The sequence below is a fragment of the Nerophis ophidion genome, linkage group LG08 (assembly GCF_033978795.1).
Source record: "Nerophis ophidion isolate RoL-2023_Sa linkage group LG08, RoL_Noph_v1.0, whole genome shotgun sequence".
Taxonomy (NCBI): domain Eukaryota; kingdom Metazoa; phylum Chordata; class Actinopteri; order Syngnathiformes; family Syngnathidae; genus Nerophis; species Nerophis ophidion.
In genome coordinates, this window is record NC_084618.1 from 59,961,715 (window position 1) to 59,977,900 (window position 16,186).

Genomic DNA, 16,186 nt, shown 5'->3' on the forward strand with positions numbered 1-16,186 from the left:
CTGATTCAAGACCATCACTTAAACTCAGTAAAGGAAGTGGCTCTTTTCTTCTTTACAGCTCTGATGAATCGTCTCCCATGGGCCGACAGATCCACAGGTATCGATTCTGGAAAGTAATTAAAGCAAATGTACTTCACACGCAACAGAATCTGGCCAATTTCCAATCAAGCTATCCAACCCAAATACTTGTGTATGGATTAAAAAAATGCTGGTTGGTTGCTATGTTAATTTATTTCTTGTTTTGGTCAGCTTTCAGCGAACACTGTTTGGTATCAATCACTTTGACTTTCTGGCTTAGAGGTCTGAGAGTGTGGTCATACATCAATGGTGGCTTTAAAGAAACATCAGGAAAGGTAATATCCCAGTAGCCGCAAGCATCAGGGAGGCAAAGAAGATTTTTAAAAGTGACTCTTTTCTGGGGAAGGAGAATAGCAACAGAAAAATTACAAACTTTGGTTTTCCAAGGTTAAACGCAAAAAAAAAAAAAATGTCCTCACTGTTCAGTGACCAAAATTCCCACATGCACCTAAATGTAACAGAGATCCAGCAATTATGTTACCATAATCATGAAATACAATTATATATTTGGTAGCAATATTCATACATTTTAACAAATTATTACATAAAATTACAGCTACAAACTGTTCCTGTACAGTATATTGACTTTATCATAGTATTATTGTTTTTATACCATAGAGCCTCAGTGAGATAATATATTCCACTGTAAAATGCAAATTAAAACAACAGGTTCCTGTGTTTAACAGACTTCTTATCATGCTCTACAAGCCTGTAGTTACGTAAAAGTGAGATGAATGACGTTAATCAGCACGGTGGAGCTCTGAGCATCCCTTACCTGCGGCCTGACCCGCTGCAATAAAAGCGTCTGTCTGACTGAGTAATTGCTATCATTTGTCGGTGTTGCATGAGCGGCTAGCTGAATGGATAAAAGAGCCGTTGGCTGCCATGTCGAACCATCAGCACAGATCCTGTTCATGCTACGAAAATACAAACAACTGCTACTTAAAGCAAACCTTTTTTAATAATTTGGTGTAAACATGTTTTTGTCTATTAAAGCGTCATTATTTAGGAGCATAATCTTAAACATGAATTTACAAAAAAAATCAAGCTACCTCTTTAAGAGTAGTTTAGTAAGAGTTGGCTATCTTACAACAACTAACTAAAATATCCTGACCACGATGACTGGTCAGTACAAAACCTACTGCTCCTCTACAACTTGCTCGAAAGGATTACAGTGAATTGGACACACAACAAAGAAAACATCTTCAAATTTAAATGGCGGCCTATTTTAGGCTCCATCCTCTTCTTTCTTGAGCAGTGTCTCTACCATCTTTGGGAGGAAAGCTTCCAGGAAATGGAAAAAGTCCTGAAAAACTCCAGCGTTGTCACAACATGGCTCTAACCTCAACACTGCTTTTGTGCTTTCTGTCTCTCCCACCATCTCGGGCTGAACCTTGAACTCCAGCGGGTTCTTCATCTCGGGTTCTTTCTCGATGATGTGCGACGTGACCTGGGACTCAACCTCCATGCAGCTGCCCTCGGGCCTCGAGTCCGTCTCCTTGATGAGTTCACGTCTCACTTTCCTCCTGCCGGCCCACACCACGTGTTTCTGCACCCACAGCCAATGGGGGGGCACACGCTTGCCTCTTTTAGATATTCTTGGCTTTTTGCCTTGAGGGGAAACTGAAGCATCGCTGCAAGAGGACAGTCGCCGCTTGGCGCCAGTTTTGGCAGCATTCTCGGCGGACTCAACGCTCTCCTGGCTGTCACTGACTGACGTGTCGAGGGAGGTCGTGCTTGTCTCCATTTCGGTTCCTGAATCCTCTGCAAAGACGCAATCCACGGAGGAACCGAGGTGACATCGGAGAACGCTTTGGAACACTCGCTCTATAGAGGCGCACACCTTCTTAAACCACAGCAGACGGAAACCATCTCCCGCCAATTGCAGCTGAGTGCGGAGGGCTTCTGGGAGCACAGCCGATTTGAAAGGAATGCTGATGATGAATGCCATTTCCTCTGGTTTGGCTTGTGAGGGACCGTGGGGAGTGAACAAGCGCACAAGCCCCCACGACTTGCCCTTTGTGGACTTGCGCAGGTACTGGAGGCTGCGGCAGTACTTCTCAGCCTCCTGGCACTCCTTCTGGAAGCTTCTCTGCGAGCGCTCGTTTAGGTTTCCTGCTACATTGTGGGAAAGCTCAAAGGGGTCCAAAACGTTAAGTGGTCCCAGTCTTGGTCCACTTTGATGGGGCTTGACGGGTTTCTGCTCATCTTTGGCCTCATCTATTTTTTCCTGGTGGCAGAGGAAGTCTGTAATTGGGAGTGTACACCCCTCCCTTAGAGATATGACACTGCTTGCAAAATCAAACTTGGCATAGAAGGAGAAAAAAGCCGCCAGGAGTGTGCCTGCATGGAGACAACACATTAAAATTCAAATTTTGAATGATGGAAAGCATTCGCACACTTAGTTGTGTACTACCTTATTGACCTAAATATAAACTAATCCTGAATTAAAGACATCCAGATTTTCAATTATTGTTTCTGGGAAAGTCTAGAATATTACTTAGATTACGATTATATATATATATTTCTTTTTAGCTGCTTGACAGCTGACAAGACTGTTTCATTGATTAACATTATCTTAAAATTAGCATCAACTCCTGTATTTACCAACTTACAAGCAAACTCAGAGAGACATTTTTTGAAGCAAGTGTCTGTGTCAAAGCTGCATCTATGCAAGTCCCTGTTGTGTGCATGCAAATGACAGGAAGAAAAGCTCTGACTCACTTAGGAAGAAGTCACTTGGCACCACTTGTTGGTTTGTATGTACAAACCCCGTTTCCATATGAGTTGGGAAATTGTAATAGATGTAAATATAAAAGGAATACTATGATTTGCAAATCATTTTCCACTCATATTGAGTTGAATATGCTACAAAGACAACATATTTGATGTTCAAACTGATAAACATTTTTTTTTTGCAAATAATCATTAACTTTAGAATTTGATACCAGCAACACGTGACAAAGAAGTTGGGAAAGGTGGAAATAAATATTGATAAAGTTAAGGAATGCACATCAAACACTTATTTGGAACATCCCACAGGTGTGCAGGCTAATTGGGAACAGGTGGGTGCCATGATTGGGTATAAAACCAGCTTCCATGAAATGCTAAGTAATTCACAAACAAGGATGGGGCGAGGGTCACCAATTTGTAAGCAAATTGTCGAACAGTTTTAGAAAAACATTTCTTAACGAGCTATTGCAAGGAATTTAGGGATTTTACCATCACGGTCCGTAAAATCATCAAAAGGTTCAGAGAATCTGGAGAAATCACTGCACGTAAGCGATGATATTACGGACTTTTGATCCCTCAGGCGGTCCTGCATCAAAAACCGACATCAGTGTGTAAAGGATATCACTACATGGGCTCAGGAACACTTCATAAAACCACTGCCAGTAACTACAGTTGATTGCTACATCTGTAAGTGCAAGTTAAAACTCTGCTATGCAAAGCAAAACCCATTTATCAACAACACCAAGAAACGCCGCTGGCTTTGCTGGGCCCGAGCTCATCTAAGATGGACTGATGCAAAGTGGAAAAGTGTTCTGTGGTCTGACGAGTCCACATTTCAAATTATATTTGGAAACTGTGGACGTGGTGTCCTCCGGAACAAAGAGGAAAATAACCATCCGGATTGTTATAGGCGCAAAGTTCAAAAGCCAGCATCTGTGATGGTATGGGGGTGTATTAGTGCCCAAGGCATGGGTAACTTACACATCTGAATGGTCCACACAGGTTTTGTTGCAACATATGTTGTCGTCCAAAAAACATTATCATGGACGCCCCTGCGTCCATGATAACGTGTTACAACATCGTGGTTTTGTAGTCCAGACCTGTCTCCCATCGAAAATGTGTGGCGCATTATGAAGCGTAAATAACGACAGTGGAGACCCTGGACTGTTGAACGACTAAAGCTCTACATAAAACAAGAAAAAAAAAAAATTATGAGTTTGAACATCAAATATCTTGTCTTTGTTGTGCATTTAACTGAATATGGCTTGAAAAGGATTTGCAAATCATTGTATTCCGTTTATATTTACATCTAACACCATTTCCCAACTCATACTGAAACAGGGTTTGTATACTGTATAGCTTTAGACTTCAAATACAAGATGACAGGTTCTTATCTCAAAGAATAAAAATAACCTCATATCCTGGTCAATACGGTAACTCTCGACCATTAGGATGCTGATAATTTAACGTTATATTTAATTGCATAGGCTTTTTATACCCGCTTACCAACAAAAACTGCTAACCACTTTCCACAAGAATTAGAAGAAACCATTAAATTATAGTGTGTATCCAGATAGGGCAATCCAGGATTGACTTTTATTTTGACCATGGACAAGTTTATCATCAACAATTTTCAGAATAAAAGATAGACATCAATCTTTTCTACATAAACAGCCATGTTAACCATCATCTATTATGCTGCTACTAGCCACACCGATAGGCCATGATGCAGAGTTTCTACCACTTACTAAGCAATATCACCCCAAACCTGATTAGTACATTAATATTATAGAATTATTTTCTTCTTTCACAGTTCCTGGGATGTTTATTTTGTCAACTGTAGAGTAACAGGCATATATGTGCATACATACTCGTAAAAAGCTTGTGTAAATGCCAAGGTAATGTATAGCTGCTTCACTTTAGCAGTTTAATTTCCATTGGTTCCCACGAATCATGCAGTGTATTTGGGGTTGAAACAATTTCACTGCACCTTCATAAACATCGGGACCAAAGCAGACAAAAGTACTCTACGTCTATTTATGTTTTGCTTGCTGCATGGCTGTACGACAAAGGAGATGTGTTAGACACATGGCTTTGGATTTCTTAAAATCCCCTTTTTTTCTCATGGGTTGGTGTGTCTAGTTCTTTGTATGACTTACATAGATCTTGTGTGTTTCCACTAGGTGGCACAGCAATGGGTTGACTGGGGAAAGTGCAATTCCAGCCCTCAATAGCACATTCCTCTTCTTCACCTACAAAGAGGCAACAAACAATATGAATGTATTTTCATTGTCAGTAACAATGCACATTATCAATAATACCAAAGGGAGTCTGATAACAGAAAAAAATATGCACTTTGTTGTAGGTCATTGAATGATTTATATTGGCAGCCAACTGTTTACATAGGCACTCGTAACTACAGTGGAACCTCGATTTTCACACTTAATTGGTTCTTAAACATGGTCTGCGAACCGAAGCGTTTGTATAGTAAAGCAGAGTTTCCCATAAAAAAAATGTTAACATAAATAATTGTTTCTCGCCTCTCCAAAAGTCCCTCTTTATAAAACAATGCACACTTTGAACACGCACACACACACACACACACACACACACACACACACACGCACGCACGCACACATGTGTGGTAACGGCTCAACAATCTCAATTTATCCAAACAACACAACAGCAGCAGCCAGCTTAACTGTCAATGTGTGCTGACATACAAAAGTATTTGCCTATCATGCTCTTCAAAACATTACCAACCATGTTGCTGCAATTCAAAAATAAAAAAAGATAAATTGTTTTTACCTTGTTTCTAGGAACATTTGTGACATTTTTCTGAATAGTCTGCGAGTTTCGGAGTTGTAAATGATGATAATTCATTGCTTTGGGCCTTTTTTGTCCGCTTAGGGATCTTTTTCCACCAAAATAAGCATGGTCTCTTTGCAGTTGAAAACCAGCTGCGGTAGAATCCTCTTCCCCGATAAACTCCTCAAAGTGGCAGCTTTGTAGGAGCCAACAACCTCACCCTGCGGTGAAAGCGGGTTCCGCTTTTTAAACTTTTACAACCACCCATGATTCGCCTTAGTTTTTCCATGCATGATCACTTTTGGACATCAAGTTGCCCTAGAAAGGAACCTTTTCACAAAAGATAGCCTCGGAAATGCTATCACCTGCTAGCTGCTTATCATTTATCCATATGAGCAACAGATTTTTGACATGTTCTTGCACTTTGTCTTTGTTGTTGCAAAGATATTTAATCCTTTTAGCAAAGTCAGCAATCATAAACACATTTATTGTTTAGGTTGGTTGCAATTGTGGACTTGTTTCTTCCATATTTGTGAGCCAATCCATGCGCTATTGGTGCCGCCGCATAGTCATCGAAATGGCAGCTTCATAGGACTTCCCGTGGCACAAAAATATGAATGAATAAATTAATGAAGTGTTGGTATGTCAAGACATTGTTCGCACACACAGGCCTATTTGGCGACACTGAAAAGGTTGCAAATAGAGGCGTTCCTAAATCGGGGCTCCACTTTGTTGAACCTGCAGTCAGTTTTGTTGCAATATTATGATTAGATGGGATCACTGTTTTACAGAAGAGTGTAGAAAACACACAACACTTACAGGCCAAGTCTTTGAGCTGGTCCACAGCGAGGAGAACAGGAGGATCGCAGTTTTGAAGGAAGAAGATGACGAGAAGTGTTAAAGCGTAGTTGTTGAGCAGTGGACCAGGGCCGCTGGGGTTACCTTTGAGTTACAGCACAAATTAACACCCCACTGTGCATCTGACAGACTGAAATAAGGATTACATGAAGACTAATGCTTATTTTTCTGATTGTTTCATTTTACCTTTATTCATACCAGGTAATGTCCCATTGAGATTAAGAATCTCTTTTTCAAGGGAGTCCTGCACATTCATACAGTTGCTGGCACAGCCACTCTACCTTCCTAGCCACGCCGCCCCATCAAAGCAAATCATTCACATTGAGAGCATGAAAACAGGAATTTTTAATTAGGAAGCACTGGCTTCAGTATGACCATCCTTATGTTTATCCATGTGCATTTCAGTTAGAAAAAATTCGAAACTTGCATGTGCTTTTAAAAACTCCTAATTTGCTGTACTAATTTTATTTTTTTAACGCCGTAAACCTAAGATTCCCAATGTAGGATTACAAATGTAGCCCAAAACCGGAAGTGATGTTATGCTGACATCTGTTGGCCAACTTATGAAACAACAAGCTGAATTATAGATGAGCAATCACACTAAATATGGTATGCACCTAAATGATGTATTTTACCTGCAAGTTGTTTCTGTTTGGCCCAATAGCGAATGGTGTACACTAGAGGCCTCAGTCTGTCTTCTGCACCGGAACAGAGCTGGAGGAAGCGGGTGTTCCTAACAGCGAGTCTAACGTGAACAGACCGTGAAAACAAGATCAAAATTAAATAAAAAAATAGTCATGATGAAAGATTTCCATAGCTTGACATCAATCCTGACCTATTGTTGACCGTGATGTCTCCCTGCAGGTTGAGCTCACGGTGATGGAACTTGACCACTGGGAGACGAGCGCTACTGACCACATGGACTTTGTGCACGCTGGGCACGCAGCGTCTCAGAATGGTTGCAACCAGGTCCAATAACTCGGCGGGAGACGTCGTGGACAGATCAATATCAGAAAGGATGGAGTCCTCAGAGCAGCCATCATCTGACATGGTCTCAGCTGCCTGAAGTGAGGAAGACTGTAATCAGTACAATGTGAGCCTAATTCATAACTAAATATATCTACTGTAGATGAATCTCAAACCTGCTCTAAGGTATGCTTGGCTCGGGCCTGGAAGACTTTGGTGTTCTCCAAGTCCAGAAACAGGTCCAGGTCGCAGGAATGGATACCGAAAGTGTTGACGGATGAGCCAAATGGAAGAATTTGGCTGGCTGTGACACATTAAAAATATTGTGCAGTGTGAGAGGATGTGTTGCACTCTTGTACACTTGTGTTTGTGTTCACCTGGAAAAAACTCCACAAAGACCTCCTGCAAAAGTTGCACCAGCAAGCCCCGGGCTTTCTTTTCATTCTCTCCAAGCTGGAAGCGTTCCACAACAAACTGCATCTGAGCATTCACCTGAAAGAGAACACATGTCAATTGACTTTATTGTGTGCAGAGTGAAGACACTACTAGAAGAATATGCCCCAAAAGACAAACAGAAGTTCAGTGAGCCTTTAAAAATGTGTAACTCCACAAATGTGATGCCAGAGAAGGGTACAAGCAATAGTAAAGAGGAAACATGTAACTCTCGCAATAGAACCAGAAAATGAACTTACCGTGACATTGGAAGGAGTTGTTCAGTAGTGATGACAATTTCTGCTGTATTAAACAGCCATTGAGATATTTTTTTTATTGTTGCTAAAATTTATTTGTACCACAATGTGTAAACTGAATTATCTACATTAGAGAAAAACTTCCAATCTGATTGTGTATATTAGACCTAAATTTCCAAATAATTACGGAGAAACAACACAGCATCAACTAAACATTACACAACAAAATATAAAACAAACTGCAAAAGTAAAAGAAAACTGGAAGCCCTTATTGAAAAATGTTTTTCACTAGGAATATAACAATTATTAAATGTCTGTCTATGTGTTGGCCCTGCGATGAGATGTGTTGTCCAGGGTGTACTACGCCTTCCGCCCAATGCAGCTGAAATAGGCTACAGCAGTGGTATACCTACAGCAGTGGTATACCTTCAAGTACCCCTTTGGGGTACTTGAAGGTATATCAAGGGGTACTTGAGATATTTTTCAAATATTCTAAAAATAGCAACAATTTCAACATCTTTTATAAATATATTCATTGAATAATACTTCAACAAAATATGAATATAAGTTCATAAACTGTGAAAAGAAATGCAACAATGCAATATTCAGTGTTGACAGCTAGATTTTTTGTGGACATGTTCCATAAATATTGATGTTAAAGATTTTTTTTTTTTTTTTGTGATGAAATGTTTAGAATTAAGTTTATGAATCCCAATGGATCTCTATTACAATCCCCAAAGTGGGCACTTTAAGTTGATGATTACTTCTATGTGTAGAAATCTATTTATAAATGAATCACTTGTTTATTTTTTTAACAAGTTTTTAGTTATTTGTATATCTTTTTTTCCAAATAGTTCAAGAAAGACTACTACAAATGTGCAATATTTTTGCACTGTAATACAATTTAATAAATCAGAAACTGATGACATAGTGCTGTATTTTACTTATTTATCTCTATTTTCAACCAAAAATGCTTTGCTCTGATTGGGGGGTACTTGAATTAAAAAAAAATTTCACAGGGTGTACATCACTGAAAAAAGGTTGAAAACCACTGGGCTACAGCACCCCACGCGACCCCGAAAGGGACAAGCGGAAGAAAATGGATGGATATAATTTTTAGAGGGGAACTGCACATTTTTGGCAATTCTGCCCTATTATTCACCATCATTATAAAATACATGACGACAGATGTATTTTTTTAATGCATTCTAACTTGTAAATAAACAGCAGAGCGAATGGGAGGTCCTCTATTCCACTCATAAACGCAATAAAATACATCCAAAACATGCCAACAACATTCCATTTACATTCCGTGACTTGAATATTAACCAAATATTAGTGATATTGTTATTATAATCGTTTACGCATTCTAATTATAGCGGTGCGAGGATCCCTAGCATGTGCCAATGTTTGCAACATCAGGTACCGCTAGTAAGCTGCTCCCTTGCTTCCTTTGCTTGTGAAAGTGTATTGTAGATCATAAACCATGCCTCTCACCTGGATAATAGAAGGACAAGGATGTATTAGGACAAGTTGGCAAGCTTTGACAGCCAATTCAGACCCGCTAATGGGGAGACGCTTGGTTCCACCCCCCCTTTTCTTTGCGAGAATTATGAGTTATTTTTCATCCAAAGCGGGAATATAATAAGATTTTATCAGTCGGCATCCTAAGGGACAGCAAAACTTGTACAGTAAGTGAGATTTCATTATGTTTGTTAGCTTTCATAAAGTCTGCAGTGAGTAGTAATCAGTGACGTAGTGGGGGAAAAAGCAAACATTGTGATGCATTATTTTAAATTAATGCACTGAATATGCTTAAAATGATCAAAACACATAAATATTAAATGTTATTACTAATGTGTTCATTACTACATTACATACATACTTACAGCACTTATATAAAGACCTTAATGAACGTGTTAGGATATTTTTTTAAAGGCTTTATAGGCAGAATAGAGCAACTCCCATAGAATCCATAGTAAGCAGATAAACATACTGTATATGTTCTTGTCCCACATAAACATTATAGATGATAGGCAAAATTCAAAAAAAGTGAATTTCTCCCATAACAAATAATTATTTTATTTATTATTTCTCGCAATGTGGTATCCTAATCTGTTTCACCTCATATTTCCTCTAAGTATAGAATGATCACTCTCCTCTAAGAGAGCAAAGCTTGTAGGTTCAATGTGCACAACTGAATAGCTTGGTTGCTCAGACAGAAATATGTTTAAATCGGTTTAGATCGTGGCATGTAATTTCTAAATGGGGAAAGTTGTTAAAAATGTCTTGTTTTAATGTTAATACTTAAGCTTGCAAACTGGCGCAAGTCAGTTTGTGAATTTATCAAAGTTTCGCTCTCAATCATGGTTTTTCGATCATTTTAATTTAAAACGGTGATACTAACTGACAAGAGTTTCACCACGGTTGTCATTAACACTGTTTAGCAATACATCCCTAGTATTCAGAAAGAAAAATCGTCACAGCTTGTCTTCTCTCCTGCACATTTTTCTAAACTTTCCAGTGTCCATCCATCCATTTTCTATCGCTTGTCCCTTTTGGGGTCGCAGGGGGTACTGGAGCGTATGTCAGATGCATTCGGGCGGAAGGCGGGGTACACCCTAGACGAGTCGCCACCTCATCACAGGGCCAACACAGATAGACAGACAACATTCACACTCACATTCACACACTAGGGCCAATTTAGTGTTGCCAATCAACCTATCCCCAGGTGCATGTTTTGGGAGCTGGGAGGATGCCGGGGTACCCGGACGGAACCCACGCGGTCACGGGGAGAACATGCAAACTCCACACAGAAAGATCCAGAGCCCGGGATTGAACTCAGGAGTCAGACCTTCGTATTGTGAGGCACATGCACTAACCCGTTCCACCGTGCTGCAGTGTGTCGTCTTTAATTATGAAGCAAAGTCCCCTCACTTTCTCCTGTTTAAATGCTCACGACTGTGCACTGCCTGTAACTCACTTCCCCCCTGGTACATGTAGACATAGAGGTGAATCTCAATTTGAATATTGCGCAAAGGTTCGTTTATACCAGAAATTTAATTTACAAAGTAAAACTACTGGTTGTATGACTTAGGCTCATAACATTCAAAATTATGGCTTCCAGCTAATAAAAACCTTGAATTAAAAATCCGAGAATTTTTTTTTTTGTTTTTTTAAACTGTAAGCCTTGATGATAGAAATGTATACTGACATATCTCACTTTGCTTGAAATGAGTTTTTATCACGTATTAGTTTTGCATTTTTAAATTTGAATTTCTGACATTAATGGACTTTTGCACAATATATTAACATTTTTGTTTCATTTGTGTACAGCACCACTCATTTTGACTAATCACATGTGGCTTTAACAGTAAAACAGACCATGAAAAAAGCCAAATCGTTTACAAATGGCATTAGTATTGCGCATACATGTGTTGTACACTATTGAAATCTCATTCATTCACACACACATTGCAATGAATGACAGTTACATTTGATAACCAAGTAAAATAAATTAATTAGACACACCGACACTAGTGATTTAGGGTTATATAAATGAACATTGATTGATTGAATAGCCTTAATAACCTTTCACATTTCAAATAGTTCATAATAATTCATGAAATCACTCCGCTCTGGGAGATAAACACAGTAGATGAGAACTGTAAACACAAGTGACAATGTAATGACAGAAATAATCAGATAAAAAAAGTTAAAGTACCAATGATCGTCACACACACACTAGGTGTGGCGAAATCATCCTCTGCATTTGAGCCATCACCCTTGATCACCCAATGGGAGGTGAGGGAAGCAGTGGGCAGCAGCCATAGTGTAAGTATAATACATAAAATACAAATTCTATACAATACTATAAGTAACTTATGTTGTGCTTTGGTGTTTTTTTTGTTATGTTTTTTCTTCCGTCGGCGTGTCTAAACGTTTTCCATCGAGAGCTACCAACAGATTTTGTTTTTAATTGGGTTAAAAGGAAGGAAAAAAATATTAAAACAAAGCTTAGTGTTGTTAATTATTTGGATCTCTTGACCCTAATAACAGTTGGAGAACCACTTACAGAAGGAAGCTGACAGAGTTTGGGTTTTAGGCGGTTTAGAACTTGTTGGAGGTTCTCCAAGTCGGTCTTCTTTTTGGGGATGTAGATGAAGTCCTTCTTCTCTCTGGGCTTAACACGCAGTTTCAGGCCTTTCATTCTGTGCTCGACACATGACAAGGTTGTCTGAATGCTCTCTGTCTCACTGAACTGAACAATGGCAAACACCCCCTGTAGAAAAAGAAAGCAACATCAGGAAACACAAGGCCAAAACAAGTGAGAATATAAGGTCATTTGACCCTGTCTTTGTCCATGATGACGTCCGAGACTGCTCCAAATTGTTGGAAGTATTCGGCCAGATCTGTCTGAGAGATTTCAGGTTTGATGCCGCTGACAAACACACTTTGCTCCCCCTGGGTCTTCCTGGTGGTTCGCACATTGCTCAACGTCTGGTGTTTCCGCCCTTTGACATGCTGATCCACACTTGGTTCTACAGCAAGAATATAAATACATAATAAATAAACTCAGTGGCAAACAACAAACTAATGAGATCCACAACCGCTAATAATATTACTTATTTTTGGTTGATATTTTGTAAGAAAAATTAGTTCAACCAATGTTTTTATTGTGGTTGTAGCAGTGTAGAACTAGAGGGTATTCCAGGTCGGAGGTTTAACAAACTAAGTCCAAACCTGAAGTCTGAGTTAACTTAACCTCAGATGGGAAAATTTTATCAGAGTAAATTCAATCAATCCTAAATATGTTGATTTGGAGTTAGGACCACAAAAAAAGAAAGCTATAATCAATGAGTCTACGATTCACCATAGCAACTGGGGACAGAAAAGGCTGTGTTTCTTTACCCAGCTGTAACTGAAAGTGTTATTGCGTGTTTAACCTACTCAGTGGCCTAGTTACCTCCCTGCTTGGCCCTCAGCATCAAGGGTTGGAATTGGGGGTTGAATCACTAAAAATTATTTCCGGGCGCGGCACCGCTGCTGCCCACTGCTCCCCTCACCTCCCAGTGGGTGAAAGAGGGGATGGGTCAAATGCAGAGGACAAATTTCACCACACCTAGTGTGTGTGTGACAATCACTGGTACTTTAACTTTATGGTATGTGTGAACACTTTTTTTTGAAAGAAAAGTAATACAGTAAAAATGTGTAGAATTAAATCCCATTTTAATTTAGGTGTAATTCTAAAGGTAAAAATGTATTATTGTATTGTACATTTGACTCAATACAAAAAGCCAATGCAAATGCAAACTAAATATTGCAGAGAGGCTATATGTTTTTCTAATCAGGCACCTAACATTAGACCAATTTTCTTATTATAAGTATATTTTAGTAAAATGTGAGATGTAATTATGAAAATAAGAAAAATACTATTGTTGGCAGGTTATGTTCATACATCAGTTATATTCACAATAATTAAATACCAAAAAATATATATATTTTCGTAAATTTATGAAAATTAATTTTACATTGAATTAAATTGACTGACTGAACAGATAACATATCTGAAATAAAGGAATGTATATAAATAAATATATATATACATAATTTACAATATAGTCTTTTCTTGCCAGTTCACTTTATGTTTGTAATAATTTAAGTAATGACCTGCTGAGAACCAGCGTCCTCCCCGGTGGACATTTTCGCGGGACTTTCGAGGATGCTGCTTTATCCCATACTTGCCAACCCTCCCGGATTTTCCAGGAGACTCCCGAAATTCAGCGCCTCTCCCGAAAACCTCAAGGAAAAACTTTCTCCCGAAAATCTCCTGAAATTCAGCTGGAGCTGGTAGCCATGCCCCCTCCAGCTCAAACATGCACAGTTCGAAGCTTGAAAAGGAGGACTGCAGGCGGATCTGACGGCATTTAAAGTCATTTTTAAAAACGACTGCTAGTCCTCCTCCTTTTCGACCGGACAACCGCGGAGAATAAAAGTAGGAACGCTCCAGAGGCAGAAGTTCATTAAGAGGGGCGGACTCACCGGCTCTCAGCCATGTTTCCGTCACACAGAGAGAGTCAAGTCCGCCGCCCTCAGGAAGTGAAGAAATCCTTCAGGATAAATGTTTTGTTTGTCAAAGATCTTGCGTTCACAAGACCGAACCTGGCGGCGGCCAGCACGTCCAAGGGCGCAGCTAATCCAGGTGGAGCCCAACACACAGCCCGCAGGTGGCGGGGGAGAGGAGCCACGAGGCAGGAAAGGAAGGCAGGTGAAAAAGCTGACTGGGACGTTGAAAAACCAACGTCGAAGTTGATCATATCAGTGGGAAAGGGGCAAAGCACATACTGGCGCCATCTTCTGGAAACTCGGAAGTGACGTTACTAAAATAGTGAAAGGTAAGTTTTGTTGGGTTTTTTTGTACCCAGCAAGCACAGTACAGTTAGTAGAACAACTGTGTTTTTTTTACTGTGTATTTGATAGGTGCAGTCTGAAATTCAACTTTTTTTTTTATATATATAATAAAATAAATATATATAGCTAGAATTCACTGAAAGTTAAGAATTTCATACATATATATATATATATATATATATATATATATGCATATATATATATATATATATATATATATATATATATATATATATATATATATATATATAGCTGAGATAGACGCCAGCGCCCCCCGTGACCCCACAAGGGGATAAGCGGTAGTAAATGGATGGATATATATATATTAATTACAGCCAATATACAAATATTAGCTGTAAATATACTCTCCTCTTACCACGCCCCCCGCCCCACCCCCCGAAATCGGAGGTCTCAAGGTTGGCAAGTATGCTTTATCGTATAGTACATATTTTAGTTATGTTTACAATAGTGAAACAACTAAATATTGCATTTTTAATTCAATCGACATTAGTTTTTTTCATTAACTAACAATATCATTTCATAGCAGTCTTACTAAATATAAACCATGACCTCAAAATCTTCTGACGTTGATCTTCATGAATACATTTTGTTTATGACATATATCATAATGTTACCTTATCTATTTACAAAATAGCAACTTTTTAACACCGCTTTTATAACACCTTAATAAACAATTGACATAACGCAGGATGCTGTGTAGAAGTTGAAAGCGGTGGTGGTTTTAAAGCCGAGTGTTGTTACTTACGGTTTGGCAAGTTGACTTTACACAGGACACACTGAAAACCTCTCGGTGTCGCTTTTATGTCGTTCTCTGACTCCATTGCGGTTAAGAAATTATTTATTTCAACATTGGACGAATGAGAGAAACGCCGTCCTCCATGCGCTTCTCAAATCTCCCTCCAGCGTCAAGACTACGTTGGTTCCGGGTCCACTGCAAAAAAGGCCGCCGGGTTCTCACACGTTGAGCGCAAAGGTTCCGCTTAGACAAATTATTCCATTTACTCCTTGTGCGGTGTTCATATTGTTGTTAATCAGCCAGTGGTTGTGGGTCTGATGGACCCGTTGCATTTTGTGGCTTTTAATGCCTCACAATAAAACATTTTTATGTTAAACTACTGAACAGATGTTTACCTTATCCCAAAAAACATCTGAAATGAAGTGCTTCAAGAGGCTGGTAAAGGATGACCGAATTTCCTTGAATTGCCGCCGGGGCGCTAATTAATTTAAAACCTCTTCTCACTCCTGCGCTTACCAAAGGCATGCGGTAAAAGTAAGCACGCGCTAATTATTTTAAAACTTCTTCTCACTCCGGCACTTACCAAAGGTATGCTGTAAAAATTTGAGTGTGATGTAAGCGTGGACCTTAAATCCTACTGAATAGCTCTTAATCTTCTTCCCTTTGTGCGATTTCAAATTACCGGTATTGAAATCAGCCTCCTCCATTTTGAAAATGATGACAGGGGAAGTGTCACTCGTGACGTCACGAGTTTGACCAGGCGGTAATACTAAGCATGTGCTAATTATTTTGGGAAGCGAGTTTGACCCGGCAATAGTTCAAGGCAGGCGCATACTATATGCCCTGCGGCAATTCAAGGAAATACGGTACATTATTGTCTGTCATG

At 39.4% G+C, this 16,186-nt stretch overlaps 1 protein-coding gene across 2 annotated transcripts; it reads right to left on the minus strand.

Moving 5' to 3' along the window:
• Nucleotides 1–1,020: 1,020 nt before the first annotated feature.
• On the minus strand, nucleotides 1,021–15,510 carry tut1 (terminal uridylyl transferase 1, U6 snRNA-specific). Of its 2 annotated transcripts, none has more exons than XM_061909155.1 (10): nucleotides 15,310–15,510; nucleotides 12,483–12,673; nucleotides 12,208–12,414; nucleotides 7,821–7,935; nucleotides 7,620–7,747; nucleotides 7,313–7,539; nucleotides 7,113–7,222; nucleotides 6,439–6,561; nucleotides 4,971–5,063; nucleotides 1,021–2,421 (listed from the first exon to the last, which is right to left on the minus strand). In XM_061909155.1, the coding sequence occupies exons 1-10, from the start codon at nucleotides 15,383–15,385 to the stop codon at nucleotides 1,307–1,309; spliced, it is 2,385 nt and encodes a 794-aa protein (XP_061765139.1). In that variant the 5' UTR covers nucleotides 15,386–15,510; the 3' UTR covers nucleotides 1,021–1,306. The 2 variants fall into 2 exon arrangements, with proteins under 2 accessions (XP_061765139.1, XP_061765138.1); XM_061909154.1 differs by having other exon boundaries at nucleotides 7,313–7,554.
• Between the last annotated feature and the right edge of the window lie 676 nt (nucleotides 15,511–16,186).